Below are 17,969 nucleotides of genomic sequence, written 5' to 3' on the forward strand. Positions count from 1 at the left end.
CTCAATCCAGCACAGAAATGGACACAGGTGGACTTCAAACCTGTAACGGGCCTCGCTGGTTTCAGTGGAGCTCTGTGAAGGAACCAGCTCTGGCCCAAATGCGGGACAGTGTATGTGAAAAACACGCAGAATAAGGGGCACAAAAAACCTATTCATGCAGGAAATTTAATCTTTTGTGAAACTCCTTCCTTCAGTTTTCAGAGTAGCAGCCATGTTAGTCTGTATTCGCAAAAAGAAAAGGAGTACTTGTGGCACCTTAGAGACTAACAAATTTATTTGAGCATAAGCTTTCGTGAGCTACAGCATTCCGATGAAGTGAGCTGTAGCTCACGAAAGCTTAGGCTCAAATAAATTTGTTAGTCTCTAAGGTGCCACAAGTACTCCTTTCCTTCCTTCAGTGTAAACGACTCTTTCTGTAGCCTCAGTGCAGAGAGTCTTCATTTCAGATGTAAATAATTTTCAACAATAGAAGTGACGGGGCACCAAATTTGTGTGGAACGTAGGGAATTTGGGACTAAAATGAAGGCTGCTGGAGAGGTTTGCTGTGTGGGAGGAGGGGGATGCATGCCTTTCATTGTAGGATCAGCATTCCATACAGCACTTGCTACATCTTTATGTGCTCCTGCTGTGACTTCAATGGGACAGCAGCCAGCCTCTTTGAAAAAGTGCCATCAGAAGGCATTGCAAAGCCACAGGGCATTTCAAAAGATTTAGTTTACATAAAGAAATAAAAACGATTCGGCTTCCCAGTCCAAACTAATAGGAGACAAGTTCAGAGCCAGGTGATCAGGCATTATCAAACTGGTTGGCAGCTCTGGTATAAACAGGAAGGATTGCATGTCAAACAATTCCCAAATAGCAGCCCTCTGAGGAGCTAAACTCCTTTCTGAATCATGGATATCTTGGGTAGGAGGGAAAAAGTGCTGCTCTAAGTCTTTTGTCAAAAACAAATTCCTAAGAGAAAACAGCTGACTTCCCAGCAAAGTCGTGTGGAAGTGTTAGCAGAAGAAATACTCACAGCACGTACACTGGCTAGCTCTGGAGGCAGTCTAGCACCAGGGTTCATAGTGTGGGTGAATTTAATTCACAGTGTGAGAATACACAGACATACCTTCTGTGCTCAATTAGAATCTGAGGTTTGTCTGTAGCACCCACTGGGGAAAAGAATGGAAAAACTTGACTTACTGCTATGATTTTGTGCTGTTCTTCATTGCACCTCTGTGGCAGAATGGGGATTATCGAAGGGGGAATGAAGATGCCATCCAAGGTATGAATGATTCCATTTGACGCCACAATGTCCCTCTTGATCAAGGGAATGCCAGAATCATCCAACAGAATTCTCCCCTGTTCCAAAAAACCCCCAAAACAAAACAAAATCAATACCCTAAGTCATTCCCACTCTTAAACAACGTAAGGAGACATGCTGGTAAATTACAATACGCAGTCTCTTCAATATCAGCCACACAATATCCATTTTTCCTAGTGGAAGACAGGAGGGGAGAATGCACAGTAGATTTAAATAAATCTACTTTACTAAGCAGAGGACTTAGCAGAGTTTGCCTGAGTCATAAAGTCCTGTTCCAGAACCAAACTTTTTCAAAGCTTTGAGTGTTTATATTTCGACTTTGGTTTCAGCCCATCTCTAGCATGTGGTGCTTACATCCTCACTGATATTGACAGTCAGTATCTGGTTTGCCATGGTTATAATCTGTGGCATCGTTGTCAGTTTCTCCACAGTCACCTGAAATATATATACAAAAAGGAGACAATGCTATGAAAAACAAACTGGAGGAGGAGAGAGAGTTGTATGTATTTCAGAATCACTACAAATTCTCTCCCTAAACCAGCTTTGAAGAGTTGACTTTAATATTTAAACTTTCCTCTGCAAAATACACACATGACTAAGGCTACAGTTTAGTCATGGGTATTTTTAGTAAAAGTCATTGACAGGTCACGGGTAATAAACAAAAAATCATGGCCTGTGACCTGTCCATGACAAACTATAAATACGCCTGACAAAACCTTGGGGCGTGGGGAGGGGCGCAGGGGGGGCACCTTTGTGGGTGCTGCTGGGAGGGGGGGGTTGCGCTTGGGCCAGACTCAACCTTTCTGGACTACTGTACCCCTTTCAGGAGTCTGATTTGTCTTGAGTACCCCAAGTTTCACCTCACTTGAAAATTACTTGCTTACAAAATCAAACATAAAAATACAGAAGTGTCACAGCACACTTACTGAAAAATTGCTGACTTTCTCATTTTTACCTTATAATTATAAATCAACTGGAATACAAATATTGTACTTACATTTCAGTGTGTAGTATATAGAGCAGTATAAACCTGTCATTGTCTGTATGAAATTTTAGTTTGTACTGACTTTGCTAGTGATTTTTATGTAGCCTGTTGTAAAACTAGGCAAATATCTAGATGAGCTGATGTACCCCCGGAAGACCTCTGAGTACCCCCTGGGGTATACATACCGCTGGTTGAGAACCACTAGTCTAGAGCATGTTTGCAAAACATAACAACAATGGTCTTCCCTGAACAGAGAGACCAGGCTACTGTAGCACAAATCATGTTGGAAAATGGTTGTAGTTTTCACAGTTCTGTTCTTAACATGGACAGGTTTATAAAAAGTAGAGAATAAAGGGAGGTAGCTAAGAACCTCATGTTAACAGCTCACCTATGATACAAATCAACACTTTTTGTGTCTGCAGGATCAGACAACTAAAAGTAAACTCATATCAAGGAATTAAGTACTGATCAAAAGCCAGTGAAGTCAATGGAAATTCTCCCATTGACTTGTTTGTGCTTTGGACCAGGCCTTATCTGAGCTGATGAAATATGGGTGTTAGTTGTGCTGGACAAAAAAAACAACAGCAGCAAAACACAAAAGGGGGTCACATTTGTATGTTCTCACCAGGTGAAATTCACCCCTGTGCAGAGCACTAGCACAAGGTCTGTGCACCATGTAAGCTCTATATTGGAACTAAATACAGCCTTTTCACTAAATCTGGTCCTTCTTCTTGCTAACCTGAAAGGTAACACTATAACTAATACACATTTATTTAAGCAATTATACTGTTATTTAGAATCTTAATTTATACATTTTTATTATGTCAGAAAGTGATGAATTTCCTATCTTCTAGATGGTTAACTTTTTGCTTGTGATTTGTCTCATGCTGCATTTGGATGGAAATTGAAATTAATTTAAAAATCCATAAAACCAGCATTTTAAAATTGTTTTTTATTAGTTAAACTCTCCTAAATGTGCTGGATACATCAGAAAAATAAATTTATGAGAATGTTTTGGTCTTAAAACTAAGTTAGCTAGTGAATTGAACTGATTATTTCTGGACATCATGTCCTGCATGTTTTTAGAACCAGTAGATCTAATCTTCTCCCATGTTGTTTTACTCATAGATTGGAAGAGGAAAAGAAGCTTTTTCAAGTCCCAATCAGTTTCCTCAACTGACATTTAGAAAAATGTAAATACCAGCATTTGCTCCATTGTAAAGACTGAAAATTATATAGATGCTTAATACAATACATGACACTGTGTCATACTTATAAAGCCTGAGCCAGCATAAAAAATTAAAGATGGCTACCCACTGATTCTAAATATAATTTAAAAAACAGCTCCCTTTAACCCATTACAATTTGAGGAGGGCTTATTAATATAGCATTTTTTATTATTATAATTATTTTTAAAGATTATAGTAAATTTAGGCCTTAATATAGGTAGCAATAATTTCAAATTTAATTTTAAAACAGGCCGGTTTTTTAAAAAGAAGAATGAATATATTTATTCTTTAACTTTTTTTTTATTTAATATTTAAATAAAATCAGATATTTTGAGCCTGGATGACTGGATGGTTCAAACACTGGTTGCCAATATCCATTATTCAGAATGGTCAAAAAGTTACCAGAGACTGGCAGTCATTCAGTGGCCTAGGTGCAATGAGTTTGGTGGATCTCAGTCCAGTTTCTAGTGGGTAGGTGTCCATAGCACAAAAGCCATTAACAAAACTGGTATTAACTGGTTCCTTTGTTGGCAATCTCAGCAAATATGCCTAATCTATAAACTAAGTGGGCATGAAGGCTGAACTCCCTCCAGGTCAAGACTGAGACACGTTGGAGTGGACTCGCCACTATCTGTGCTCTACCATTTATGTGGACAGAGGGCTCCCGGACTGGCAATCTGACACCTTGCACAAGTCCCACATTATATGTGAACACATCTAGAACAGAAGAGAAAAAAAAACTTGGATCTTTTTGGAAATATTAGACTACACAAGGGAATGCATTACACCACAGTATGAATCCACTGATTTCAATGCATTTAACACCACGGGTGAATTTGGTCCAAAAGGGACAAACATGTTGCTCTTAACATTGCCTCATTTATAAACCTTAATGGCAAACTTTGGAAACTCCTAATTAACCTTTTGAAAATAAAGGAAAAAACCAAGCATTTCGTCTCTCATAGGTTTTGTGGAGTAATATTTTCATTTTAATGATAAAATGTTAAAGAAAACACACACACACCCCCCACCCGCCCACCCAAGAAACTAAGGGCTTTATCATTAGGGCCCTGATCCAGCCAAGCACTTAGACACGATTAACTTCAAGCATGTGAGTAGACCCATTGAAGTCAGTGGGATGACTCACATGCTTAAATGCTTTGCTGTCTCAGGGCCTCTGTCACATCTCTCTCACTCTTCATCTGTGGGAAGCCTAAGCAATGAAGAGGTAGCTAGAGGGACACTGAAGAACTGAACGCAAGTCAGTGTTTAATTATATGCTGGCCCAAAGGACTCCAATACACTGGAAACTAAGATGCCTTACCGCTGCTGCAGTGTAGATATGATGCTTCACAAGCTCCTGAAGCTTATTTATCCCCTAGGGAGGGAAATGGAGAGAATGACGACAATAAATAGATGCTCTCTCTCGGCATTTGGCACAAAGAAGAGGGAACGGAAATGAAGCATTCTGGTAACCAGTGAATTTGAAACGTACGTGGATTTTTACAGTATCTTTACTTGAAAGGTAATTTTTTAAAAAACTGCATTTAACAATATAACCGAACTTGTGATATGATTGCCATTGCTGGTCACATCAGCATGAAAACCAGAGCTTCCTTCTGGAGTATTACAGGAACTGGAACATACTTTGCTCAAATATGGAAAGAGCAACTTCCAGCTGAGATAGGCTCATCACACACATTCGTGTCTTTACATTAAATTCTGAGTTTCCCAGTACCATTTTAATCTCCTAACTGATCATACTCCCTTTGACACAAGCCCATCTCATGAAACCTAATGCCACAAGAGGAATTCATCCAAAACACTGATGAAATCTCACCTCTGTAAAAAGATAAATAAGCCTCCCATCTCTTAACTTATCCACTCCATTGTTGCTTGGCACAAACACAGTGAAGGGTCCTGGTCCATCCAGTATTGAAGGCAGGCCACAGTTCTGCAAATGTTAAACAGCAGTGGAATGAAACTTTTTAGTCTAAAACAAGGATGAGTTAGTGAAAGATGGGCTGTAAGAAAGGGAGAAAATTCAGAAAGGCCCTGTAGTCCGCTAGGGACTTTGCTACTGCTAATAAACGTATACTGAAAATGGTCAAGTTCTGCTGTGATGGGCAGCAGCATAAAGTCCTAATATAGACAGACAGGAACCTGCCCTAGCAAAACAGCTGAGCCAAAAAAGCTATTGGCAGAAAACAGTCATAACAGTTTAAACAGAGCTCCTGTAAGCAACTGGTATTTCACTAGTGCTTTCCCATTGCAGGTTTTACACAAACAAGAATACATATACATAGACTAACCCCTCTATCTGAATACAACTAGAGTGAGAAAAATAGAATCAAAGCTATATTCCAAGATGTGTTTAATACATTTTGCAAATGAACAGTAACTGATGGAATGGTTCCCTGAAAACAGGAATGCTGCAAAACATTTCAGAGTGTAACACTACAGGGGGGGTGGACAGCTCAGGGGACCAACAACAGGATATGGAACATTTCCCTTGGGCCATCAGGTCAAACCTGGCTCAGGGACAAGGGCCTCAGGGGATTATCATCTTAAGGCTATTTGTGTTTAAGTATCTGTATGAAAAGCAACAGTGGCTTCAATCCAGTTCCTAGTGGGCAGGTATCCACAACACAATCAAGGCTTTCATGAGCAGTCACAGCAGAGAGGCCATGGACTGAATGAACCATGGAGAATCTACTCTCTTCTCTCTCCTAGATGTGGCCCCCTTTGGTTCAGGTGTGAAGTGCACTGGTGGGGAAGCTTGAACTGTAGCTGACTGTGCTGTACCTGTTCTATGGATAAAGAGAAGACTTTTGTCCCCAGGATGTCAATCCAGCACTTTTCACCTACACTAAGTTTTCTTATAAAGGAAGCAAAATAAAAGTGGTGACATTGCAAAAATGTCAACTACAGAAAGTCAAGCTACTGAAGCTATTTTTTTTAAATGCAGTTTTTCAGTGCAAACAGCTACCCCGTTTCCTGAGAGAATGCTACAGCCGTAACACAGCAAACGTTCACAGTCCCCCCCACAGCACTGTCCTGAGGGGCAGACAAACACTCTCACCTCCAGGATAGTTTCAAATCGACTGAAGATCTCCATTGAAGCAAGGATCTCCCCGATGGTTTTCTGCAAGTAGAGATAAAAGGGAAGGGGAAAGAATGGATGGGATTCAAGTGAGGTCAGGGCAGGAACTAGAGAGCCCTTTGTTTCAAAACTTGCAAGCTGTGCGCTAGAGAAGTCATAGAATACTGTAGTTCCCATTGTATTTTTAAAAAATCTGCCATACCTGGTTGACTCAACAGCAACCTAGACTGATGTAATTTAGATCTGAGATTCACTCTTACACACAACAAACCCAGTCTTCAGAGGCACCATGCACATTTGTAGCTCCCACTTTCAGTCTTTTGGAGACTGACCTTAGTGGGAGCTAACATGTGGTCATCAGTGCTGCAAAGATAGAACCACATGCTTTTCCCAGCTAAACCAAAATCAGCTCCGTTCTTGTACGTAGGCAGTGAATGGCAGTGCACAAGAATCCTGCTCTCCTGTATTTTGAAAACAAGTTCCCTCTATACGACCTGCATATGAGAACAGAGCAGATAGACCCAAAGCAGGGGAAAATCATCATATGCATGCACACACCTGAAAACATGAAGAAAAACCAGTGCCCTTTGTTTTGGTAGGGCTGTCTATGCGGACATTTTTGTTGTATGGATAACAGTTATAGTGCTTTTTTTAAAACACCAAAAAATTCAAAGACAGAAAGGACAATGTGCAAGGAAAAAGATAACCCAGATTTGGTTTTGTGTTTGTACAGCACTTAACACAATGGGGTCCTGGGGCATGACTGTGGCTCCTATGCTCTACGGGAATACAGCTACTAAATAATAATTGATGGCATTCCAGAAAGTCAAAGCCTATACTGAAAGAGTGTCCCTTTCACAGGATTACTGCCCTGTGAAAGTTCCTGGAATTAGCACACTGGTCAGCAGAAAGTGCTGCACAACCAACAACCAGGGCTGATACAAACATGTTTCTAGAGATAACACCGCAGAAAATAACTCATGTCATCATTATTCTTCATGGCACAGTGTCACAATGGGAAGGAGGTGTCCAAAGGTGCATGGAAAAAGATCATCTGCTGAGAAAGCTCTGTGTCCTGCAGTCTCAGACAAAGCAGTGTCTTTCCATGCTCTGCAGCATACAGAATGGCACCACTTTTGAACCCCGCTGCTTGGGTGCAGGCTGGCCAGATCTACCAGCTGCAGTAAGGCAGTGCTTATCACAGTAGGACCATGACACTAGGTACCAGTATTATCATGGTCCTCCTGTGCCTTCTGCTCCTGACAGGGCAATAATTGACACTGCACTCTCTCAGGGCTCCTGGTTTCCATTCATGAGGGTGTGGGGATGAAAAAAAAAAACCCTCCTTTCGAAGCATGGTTCTTGCACCATCTCAGCTTTAATGGATACCCCCAATCCTTGATCTCTCCAGGTTTCATCAAGCATGCTGCAGCAGGGGCTCCTGTGGTTGATGCCACAGTTTTATCTGAGGAGCTGGTAGGTGTATGTGCCAAGGAAAGGGTGCTGGGTCAGCCCTACTATCAGGTTAATTGCATGCTAAGTAGCAGTGAGAGCTGTTAGCACAGAGCTACCACGCATTTATCCATGTGTCTAGGAACATATAACATGCTTATTCCATGAGGCAGCTGAGCACCTGTGTATGTAAGACTCAGTTCAGCTCTCACTGATTTCAGTGAGAGCTAGATCAGGTTACAAGGCTCTGTTTTTTACTACTGTACTCTTTAAACTCTGCTACAGTACACAAGAAAATGAAAAGAAGTAACTTAAGTGGCAATGCAGGGATATTCTTAAATATCAATGAAGGAGACAATGGACCCTGTATAAAGCCACAGGGCTCTATACAACCAATGTGACAGTGAGAGGAGCTGAAAGCAAGATATTTGTACATATTACTGCTTTCTAGTCTAGCCACTTTGTAAAATAGGATACTCACATTTTCTATGGGCATGATTCTGCACTGCCCTGCACCCTATGTGAATCATTTACATCAGTGCAAACTGAGCGTAGGTTGCTACCCAAACACTACCAAAGCAGAGTGGCAGCATTTTACATCTACTTGGCAAGGGTGTAAATGGGTACACAAGGTGCAGGGCAGTGAAGAATTCAGTTCTTTGTCTATGAACACAATATAAACATACACAGGCATACGTGCAACGGCTGCAGCAAAAATACTGCTCCCAGCTAGGGGAGAAAACGTCTGTGGCAGTACTAAGAATTGAACCCAGAACTCTAGAACGTCAGTCCAAAACCTTAACCAAAAGACAGCCCCTTCCTTACAAGAGTGGCTTCAAAATGTAAAAATCAAAATTTGTAATATTTCCTTTTTGGGGGGCACGCTTTCAATGCAAACACCGCCATTTATATAATGGGAAAGTGAAATGTGATGGGGACAGAATTGCCCCTTCTGAAAAAAAAATCTTGGTTTTAATATTTGTTGAAAAACTTTCACTCATTTTGCATAACTTGGTTTCTATCTCATCCATTATTAGGGAACTTATACTGCTGAGGTTAAAATTCTCTAGTTATACAAAAGCCAGCACAACCCTCACTCCTGAGTCTGCAACCAGCTCTTGGAGTGATTGTTGCTACTTCTTAACGGTGCTCTGAAACCGAGTGAATTGGATTAGTCAGAAACAGAAAACAAAATATATAACATTATACATGAAACAAATGCCTCATTGATTTAAGATGATTAACCTTTGGACTAGATTTCTGTAAATGGTGTATCATCATATCCTTCAAAGGACAGAAGAGAAAGGAATGTTCAATGTACCTGTGGATTTCCAAGGTTGTGAAAGCTGGTTGTTTTCCTTAGAGTGTTAACAATATGTATAATTCCATTGGATGCTGGTATGTTCGACTGAATGACGGTATACAATACCCCTGGCAGGTCTTGATACCTAAAGCTCTTGCTGTAGGACTGGGATAATAATAAAGGATTATTTCATTATGAAAAATATATCAAAGGGATCTCTGAGTATATATCTGTAAAACTTCATTTGATTCAATTCCTGCTTCGGTGAAACAATATGGCCATGGCCATGAGCTTACCTGGGGTTACTAGGGAAAAGATGTATAAAGATCATATTAGGGACCGGTCCAAGCTGTGATACTTGGACACAATCTTTGAGTTGTGGGCTGTTTGGATCTGGAGGTCTGGTTAAACCCCATTACCAAGATGGGATCAAGCCATGAAGTTCAGAATTAGACTTGCCCCAGTTTAGAACTAGACTTCTGGTCAGGGCACAGCTGTACATCATACAAGGATGAGTTCAGCAGAAACATGCCGTAGCCTGGATCGAGCAGCGTGAGGAGGGACTCTGTACCTGCTTGCATGTTACTGGGCATGGGAGCAGCAGGATCTAGGGGCATCTTTGGAACATGAGACCTGGCTATCACCTTCATTTGCCCCAGATGCCAGAGAAAGGTCACTGAAATATGGCCAAAGCAATCAGTCTCATCTTACTACAAATTACTACTACTGGTGTATATTCTTCCTACAAACAATGCCTACAGATACCGCACTGAGTATAAAGTGCAATTTAACGCTCCAGGGTCATTCAGAAATGTCATGTCCAACACCAAACAGGCACAGGCAAATTCTCCTGTTTTTTTCATTGTACATTTCTTGAATAGCTCCTCCCAGCTCTGAACTTCTGTTCACACTATTAAGAGCTTTGGACACAACTAAGGAAGGGGAAGGGAAGACTTTCCAGATCAACGACTGCTGAGTAAACAAAAAAAACTATCCTTGTAAAGCACAGCTCAGATTCCACAGCCCCCAATGCCGCTTTGCCCTTCTGTGAACCCTGCATATATCAAAGCCCAGAACCAAGGTCAAGGCTGGGAAATTGGGAGAGGAAACATACTGATGTCCCTTGGCCAGCTGTGCAAGTCCACAATGCAAAGGTGCAGGATGAAGAGAGGACAATGGATGGGGGGAAACAAACCAAACGTGGCCTCACCCTGCCTTCCCCCGCTAAAAAATCCCAGATACTAGAGCAGAATCATTAAAATCTATTTTGTACAGTGAAAAAGGCTGACTGGAAGGGAAAATGTTCAGAATTTGTCAGCTACTAGCCCACAGGACAAGCATTCTGAAGGCAGACTTACTGCTTTTACCAGCAGGGACACATGTATTCTGTACACTGTTGATAACAGGGGAAGGCGTCTCTTTTACCAGATATGCAGATTATTTAAAAAAAACAATGACTATTTTCAAGATTAGGGGCCAGATTCTGACCCTTCCACCTACTTTATGCCACCCTCACAGTGCACAGGGGCAATAAAAGAGAGCTGCCCCTGAGGGAATATGCACATCTGGTGTATGTTCTGCTTGCAGACTCTTGCAAAGGGGCACGCTGGGAGCCAGGCCCAGGATGGTGAGAGACAAGAGAAATTCTGGGCTGCACAACAGCCCATAGGCAGCAGGTTGGGCTACTGGGAGTACTGTCAGCCTCTGGGGTTGCTCTAACTGACGCTGAAAGACACCCTTCCCCCCCTGCCTAGCTAGGCCTTCTGTACTGTGCCTCTCAGGAAGCACATCACAGAGTCTGGTGCGAGGGGTGTTGTTAGGATCTGCTATAATCCAGAACCAGGCAGGCTGTAGTTTCCCTATACTATATACAAAACTAGTGAGACCTCATCTCCTAGACAACACACTGTTCTAGGCATCTCAATTCAAGGACAATATAGATAGAGAAAAGCTTCAGAGAAAAGCAGCAAAAATTATCACAAAGGGGTTGGGGTAGACTTACAAGGAAAGATTAAGAGACTGTAATATGAAGATGTAGCTAAAAACAAATAAGGGGAAGTACCTTTTCCAAGTATAAGTTTCTGAAGGAGAAAAGCTAAAGAGGCCAGAAAAAATTGTTTGGGGGTATATCTAGGAGTAACTGGATGAAACAGAGTATCCTAAGCAAAGCATAATTTATGCTGAATATTGGTCTCTGAGGGAAAGTAGGGGAAGGTTCATTGCTTGGGTTATTTAAAACTGGATGCATAGCATATAGAACAAACGGCAGGTAGGGAACAATCCATCTTGTATTGACACGGAGATGTAATAGAAGACATAATAGGTCATCTACTCTGTGATTTGATTATTACATTATGGAACAAACAAAGTCCTAAACTGGTCAAAATGCGGCAGAATAAAGAAGAAAGGATTCTGGCATGAAAGTGTGTCAGGGATACAGCTTTACACCTTTGTCCCCGTACCATGTGAAAACGGCAACCTGGTACCTAGTACGATGTTGTGATACCTTTATCTGATCATTAAACGTGAGCTGATGCCCAGACAACGTCCACAGCGTCTTGATCTTGACCATATCTTCCACCAAATGCTGACCAGGAATTATATGCATTTTGCATAAATGCTGGGCAATTGTGTCCTTTATGGAAATAAATCAGAACACAGGGAGAACTGATATGCCTTCCAAAAAAAAATAAAAAAGCTTGTACATAGTTTCAGCTGTCTTTCCAGTCTAATACACATAGAAAAATACTTTACATATACATTCCGGATCAGAAAGTGAAGGCATTTCCTAATTTATATTCAAATCAGTGCTCATCTACACAGAGAGTTATTCCAGAATAGCTATACCTGACTAACTCCATGTGCAGATGCTTTCATTCCAGATCAGTGCCTTACCCTGAATTAGTTTAATCTACTTGCATCCACACATGGAGTTAATTGGGAATAGTTAATCCACTTTAAAATTCACGCCCTAATTTACCCAAATTAACTTTCACATGTAGACAGGCCCTTAGAAGCCTTTTACAGCAGCAGTAGAGTATTTTCACAGGTTTATATATTTTAAGGTCAGAAGGTACCATTAGGATGATCTAGTCTGACTTTCTGCATAATATAGGCCATAGACTCTTACCCAGTGATTCCTGCAACAAGCCAATAACTTCTGGTTGAAGCTATTTGTGTGTGCATGAGCAAGAATAAGAGTCTGATCCAAAAGCAAGTGATTTTAAGGGGCTTATTTAGAGAGAAACCTATTGGATTTGGACAAGTTATAAGACTGCCCCTCCATCCAAATTCCACATCCAATGTTTCACAAGGAAACTTCTGCTCACCAATACACAGTACAATGTGGCCCACACAGTTTTATCAAGGACTTGCTAAGTACATTATATATTTTTTTAAGTTTCCCTGATCGCATGGTTATTTTTGTTATGCTGTATGTGTAGGAATTACATTTCTGACACAGTCCAACAAGCCAGTTTTGGAGTATTTTTTAAAGGTACTTCATCCTTGTTTCTGAGTGTTCTAAGGTAACAAGCAGAAAGCTGGCTTAGCTTGTTTTAAATGTTTGCTGAATAACCTGCATGTGTACCTCCTGTCTGATCATGTTTGGCAGAGTTTTCCATTCTACAGGGGAAATGGCATACAAGTGTTTCCATCTGTTTTATGGTTGGTTTGGTTGCATTTGTGACAAATGTGAAAATGAATACAATTTCATAAAACATTTAAAATGGTAGCACGAAAGGGATTTGCATGGTCTACTACAGCACAGGACTGGGAATTAGGGACTGCTGAGCTCTCATCTGGGCTCTGAAACCCATTGCTTTGAGCAAGTCAACACCTGGGCTTCTCCGTCATTAAAAGGAGCATCATACTAAGAGATGGCCCCAAGACGCAAAACCTGGATGTAGGTAACAAATACGGCAGAGTCTGGAGGAGTTTTGGATGCAGAGTTTTTGTTCAACCTTTTGTCTTTACAAGAGACATTTGCAACATTCAGATCTGGGTTGGGATTCTGAATCCCTCAAAGTTTGGATCCCAGGTTCTGCTCAAGCCCATCTCTAGTCAATACTTAATATCACAAGGGCTGAGGAGTCATTCATATTTTTAGAAATGGTTTATGGTGGGATTTTAAAAAGCACTCAGTCACTGATGTTAATGGGAGGAGAATTAAGCCACTGCTGAGTGCTTTTGATAATCCTGGCCTTAAAAAGTAAAAGGCATACAAAGTGCTGAGAATTATCACTGTGTCACAAGCAGAGGTTTTCAAACAGACTAGAGCAAGCAAGAGCTAACAGATTCATAATCATGTTCAGCGGTAAAAAATGTCTATTAATAAAGAAAGGAGAAAAGAAAGAGAGGGAAGTTGAGATTTGCAAAGCAACACAGGGGATTTAGCATCTCCCATTAAAATTAATCTCAGCTAGAGTCTGAATTGTATCTCTGTGGAATTGTTTCTAAACATAATGCATTCTAAAGTTTCTCTCTGACAGGTCAGCTACTCTTTAAAAAGACTACAGAACTCAAAGCTTGAAGAAGTGAGGTTACTAAAAGGGGGTGACACTTACGTTGAAGTCAGTTCTTTCACTATACGGTTGAAGGCTTGGCACAAAGACTGTGAAAGGCCCATATTTTGTCAGTGCCAAAGAACACCCTGAAGCTGTTAAAAAACAAAACCCCAAAACAGTTACCAAGCATACAGAACAACATAAATTACCAGTTTTATTTTTCCTCTTGTTGGGGAAGGAGGGGTTAACACATCCCTGTGTCTTCAGCCTAAAGTGAGTGACCAGAGTGAATTTATGGGGAACTGGATGGATCAGGGGATTGGTAGTGGGATATCACAATGCTAGCTTGGCAGTGAAAGTTATTAGTTAAGAGTTAAGTCTTTCTGTTACCTTCAGTGGGTTTTAGATCAAGGCCTAACCTTGCAGAACAGTTTCAACACTAAGTCTCAGTTTTCACATGCTTATAACTTTCTGATGTGTAGGGTTGAACTTTCATGGTCTCTGCACAAAGATGAGTCACTTCTGGACATAGTTAGACTTCATTGCATGAATTCTTTAAGGGCCTGATCCAAACCCCAGTGGCATTGATGAGAGTTTTTCCGCTGACTTCAGTGGGCTTGGGATCAGAATCCAAGTGCCCACCTGCACAAACTATTTAGGAAAGTTTGTACAAAAACGAGCTTTTGCCAGGTTGGGGCCTAAATGTGCAGCCTTCACATTGCATTAACACATTCTTCCCCTCCCCGCCATGCTTATAAGAAGCACCCAGGATCTTTTTCAGGGGAAAAGGCAATATGCCACATTTATTGGAAATACAACAATTAGCATATGCATTTACTTACACACACACAGAGTTCCACCAGTCGATGTTATAGTTACCAGTTTAGAGTTCAGATTAATTTAGTGGCCAGCTACGTTGATGTCGGGTAGGTAGGAGCTGGGTTTTGTCGGTTGCAATATGATGCTTCGGGGAAGTCTTGGCAGGATGAACCCAAAGTTTTATGGCAAGGCCCACTATTTATATAGTGATTTTTTTTTATTGGGACCAATGAGTTTTGCACCATCATGTTGTAATTAATTGTTGTTTGATGAGTGCTTGTTTTTTTAAATTGTTTTCTTTATTTTTATTCCGTTTTTTAGGGAGTTATTCAATGCTGATTTTGATTACAGCTATTTTGCTTTTATTGAAAGGTGCCTGTTTTATTTTTAGACTAGTTAATTTGCCCTCCTTTGACATTTTAATATAATAGGGGCATGTTGCAATCTTTTGGCGCCCTTACATTTGTCCTTTTTTTTTTTTTTTTTTTTAAAGAACATTTGGTCAGGTGATGGCCTTTACACTTATTTTTTTAACAAACATACATTTCTCATTCACACACAAAACAGAATTGATTTACACAGAGCATTTGAACAGGAACATCAAATTGCAATGCAAGAGAAAACAATCATTGCATTCTTTTACTTATTTTAAAATACTAAACCTACAACGAAGTGGTGACCCTAAAAGGTCTGTTACTGCCTTGAAATCAGCTCAGACACAGATTCTGGCCTGATGCATCTTTACCAATGGCCCATTAGGCCATTCCTTTTTGCTTTCGGAAAGGGTGGCTGGCAGGATATGATCAAATCATACACTAACACATTTAGTACATGCTACATTATTATTCTTTATTTTTTATTTTAAATTATACAAAATACAAACATAAAATCTTACTACTACACCTCCCATGTGTGCAGAGCTCTGACTTAATTAAGGAGTGCCAAAGTGCACAAAAAGTGGAAGCCTTTCATCTCTACAGTGCCAGCTCAAATCTAGCCTACTGTCTGTGGGTTGTTTGGTGGCCTACGTGAAATCAAGGAGGTGGATCTCCATCAAGTCTTAGCAAACAAGTATCCACAGCACAAAGCCTCTATCATTATTTGTACCACTTTTGGACATCTTAACAAAGAGCCCAAGGAATGAAAGAGTAATGAAGTATGAACAACCATCTAAGTAGTCCCGGCTGGTTGAGGCGTGTTGATGGACTGATGTGGTGAAGCTTATGCCACCAAGGTCTACGCTTCACCTGCTTCATGGACAGAGGACCTCAGTCACTAGGGCTGTCAATCAGCACTAATACCTCTCACACAGGAATCATCTCTGTGGTTTGTTAACACGCGCAGAGCTGGCAAGAGCCCCATCATGCAGGAAGAGTTCAGATGTAGATTCCTTGACACTGTCTTATCTTTTCATATAACATTAGACATCTCAGTTTTCTTTCGAATCTTAACCATTCACTGGCAGCACCCAAGCCCCATCTTAGCTCCATTCCCCAAAATAATTCAGAAGAGCATTACCAAACATTTTGTTTGCACTGCTTAATTTCTTATACCATCTTCCTCGAGTATTCAGCTGAGAGATCTCACTCATGAGATTTTTGTAGCAACTTCTCCCATCTCCAATCTCCCCATCTTTGCAGACACAGCTAAAGAGTAAGATATGAGTGAGAAATAATAGTCATTACAAAAATGGTTCTTGGTAGGCTTGATAAAGTCTGGATGTGATCCGTTCATACAGACTAGAGACTTTGACTACACACTAATCTGTTAAAACCTAAATAAATAGCAGGGAGGAACAACATAGGAAGTGGAGAGATTGATGAGACCCATCAGATCAGATCCACCCCCCTCCGGATGAAATAGAATTAGCAATCCAAAAACACAATGTTGCAATATTTTGTATCTGAAGATGCTACCTGGGAACTGCACATTAAACAAGATACCCATTATACTGAGAATATGAAATACTCCTTTAAAAAAAAAAAAAGAGTATTTGACACTCATTAACCTACAACTTCCAAATGCCAGACAGAAAGGATGGGCTCTGCAGGATGTGCAGAAGGTTAATAAATCTAAGCTCTAGTGAACCAAGGGGGAAGTGGGGAGTGAATTCCAAAGCTGAACATCCTTCATGGACTGCGCCCTGCCTGATGCTCCTTGTTTAAATCCAGGGGAGTGCTGCCACTGATCACAACCAGGACCGTAATACATAGGGGAGAGGTGGTTTCTTACCCTGCGCAGAACCCAAACCATTAGGAATTTACAAGTGAAAACCAACAACTTAAACTCCACCCAGAAGCTTATAGGCAGCCAGTGCAAGTTAGAGAGCACTGACGGGCGGTGCTTTTGGTGAGGCTTTGACTGTATTAGGGCATTTAGTTTTCCAACAACAGTGCAGCTGCACTGGCGGTAGCAATAGTGTATTAGTGTAGACAGGACTCGGGCCTTTTAACCACCGTGTCATGAACAGCAAGTTGATATACTGAAACTGATAAAAATGAGCAAGTGGCCTCATTCGGCACCAGCTTCAGTTTTCAGATAGTCTCCAGGTGTCGTTCACATAGAGCGTGTGACAATAATTTCACCTCGGGGTGAAAGATGCAGCAGTGGGCCACAGCTGCAATGTCAGTAGCCAAGAGATGAAGTCACACCCATCTCACCAGGTACATGTGGGATAAAACACTCTTGGCTACACCTGTCACCGGTGAATCTGAACAGCCACAGCCGGTCAGGACCTTGGATTTACATCTCTTCCAAATGCAGCAGCTGAGCTGCCCCTTGTACCATGCTGCAGCCCAGGGTTCAGGACTGACTCAGAAGAAAGAGCACCATCTAATGAACTACCCTCAGCACTTCCTGATGGCCCTGAGATTCCCTTTGGAGTTTTCCAGTCCTACTCAAGGCCTAGCTATCGAGCTGTTTAGTATCTGAGCACTTGAGGCCATGCTTCACATCCAAGGTATTAGTGCCAATCTAGGGAATGTTGTTTTTCTAATGCCATGTCCCAGAGCCCTCAACTTCTACTCATCTCAGTGGATTTCCAGCTCCACTGGTCCAAACAGACTGCCCAGTGTTTTCCAAGAGCCAGCTCTAGGCATATTGAGGCCCCAGGCAGGCTAATGAGTTTTGCAACAAAGCTTATCTGCATGTGAAAATCTCTGTCCTAGTTCACACAGCTTTGCAGCAATCAGGCGGCAGCTACTTGGAATCTCAGTCTGAAACCTGCACTTTTTCCTGTCTGGGTTCAATCCAAGTATCAGTTCAGCT

The 17,969-nt window shown here is 41.2% G+C and overlaps 1 protein-coding gene across 4 annotated transcripts in view; it reads right to left on the reverse strand.

Annotated features, from left to right (window-relative positions):
• STAB1 (stabilin 1) overlaps positions 1–17,969 on the reverse strand; it is a 100,555-nt gene that overhangs the window by 66,454 nt on the left and 16,132 nt on the right. For all 4 annotated transcript variants that reach the window (XM_073352441.1, XM_073352442.1, XM_073352440.1 and 1 more), the window contains 9 exons: positions 16,221–16,348; positions 13,944–14,035; positions 11,885–12,013; positions 9,397–9,543; positions 6,603–6,665; positions 5,361–5,474; positions 4,845–4,898; positions 1,661–1,741; positions 1,186–1,344 (listed from right to left, as the gene is read on the reverse strand). In XM_073352441.1, the coding sequence (XP_073208542.1) occupies positions 1,186–1,344; positions 1,661–1,741; positions 4,845–4,898; positions 5,361–5,474; positions 6,603–6,665; positions 9,397–9,543; positions 11,885–12,013; positions 13,944–14,035; positions 16,221–16,348 (967 nt within the window). The remainder of the gene's footprint in view (positions 1–1,185; positions 1,345–1,660; positions 1,742–4,844; positions 4,899–5,360; positions 5,475–6,602; positions 6,666–9,396; positions 9,544–11,884; positions 12,014–13,943; positions 14,036–16,220; positions 16,349–17,969) is intronic.

This window comes from Lepidochelys kempii, chromosome 7, assembly GCF_965140265.1.
Source record: "Lepidochelys kempii isolate rLepKem1 chromosome 7, rLepKem1.hap2, whole genome shotgun sequence".
NCBI lineage: Eukaryota > Metazoa > Chordata > Testudines > Cheloniidae > Lepidochelys > Lepidochelys kempii.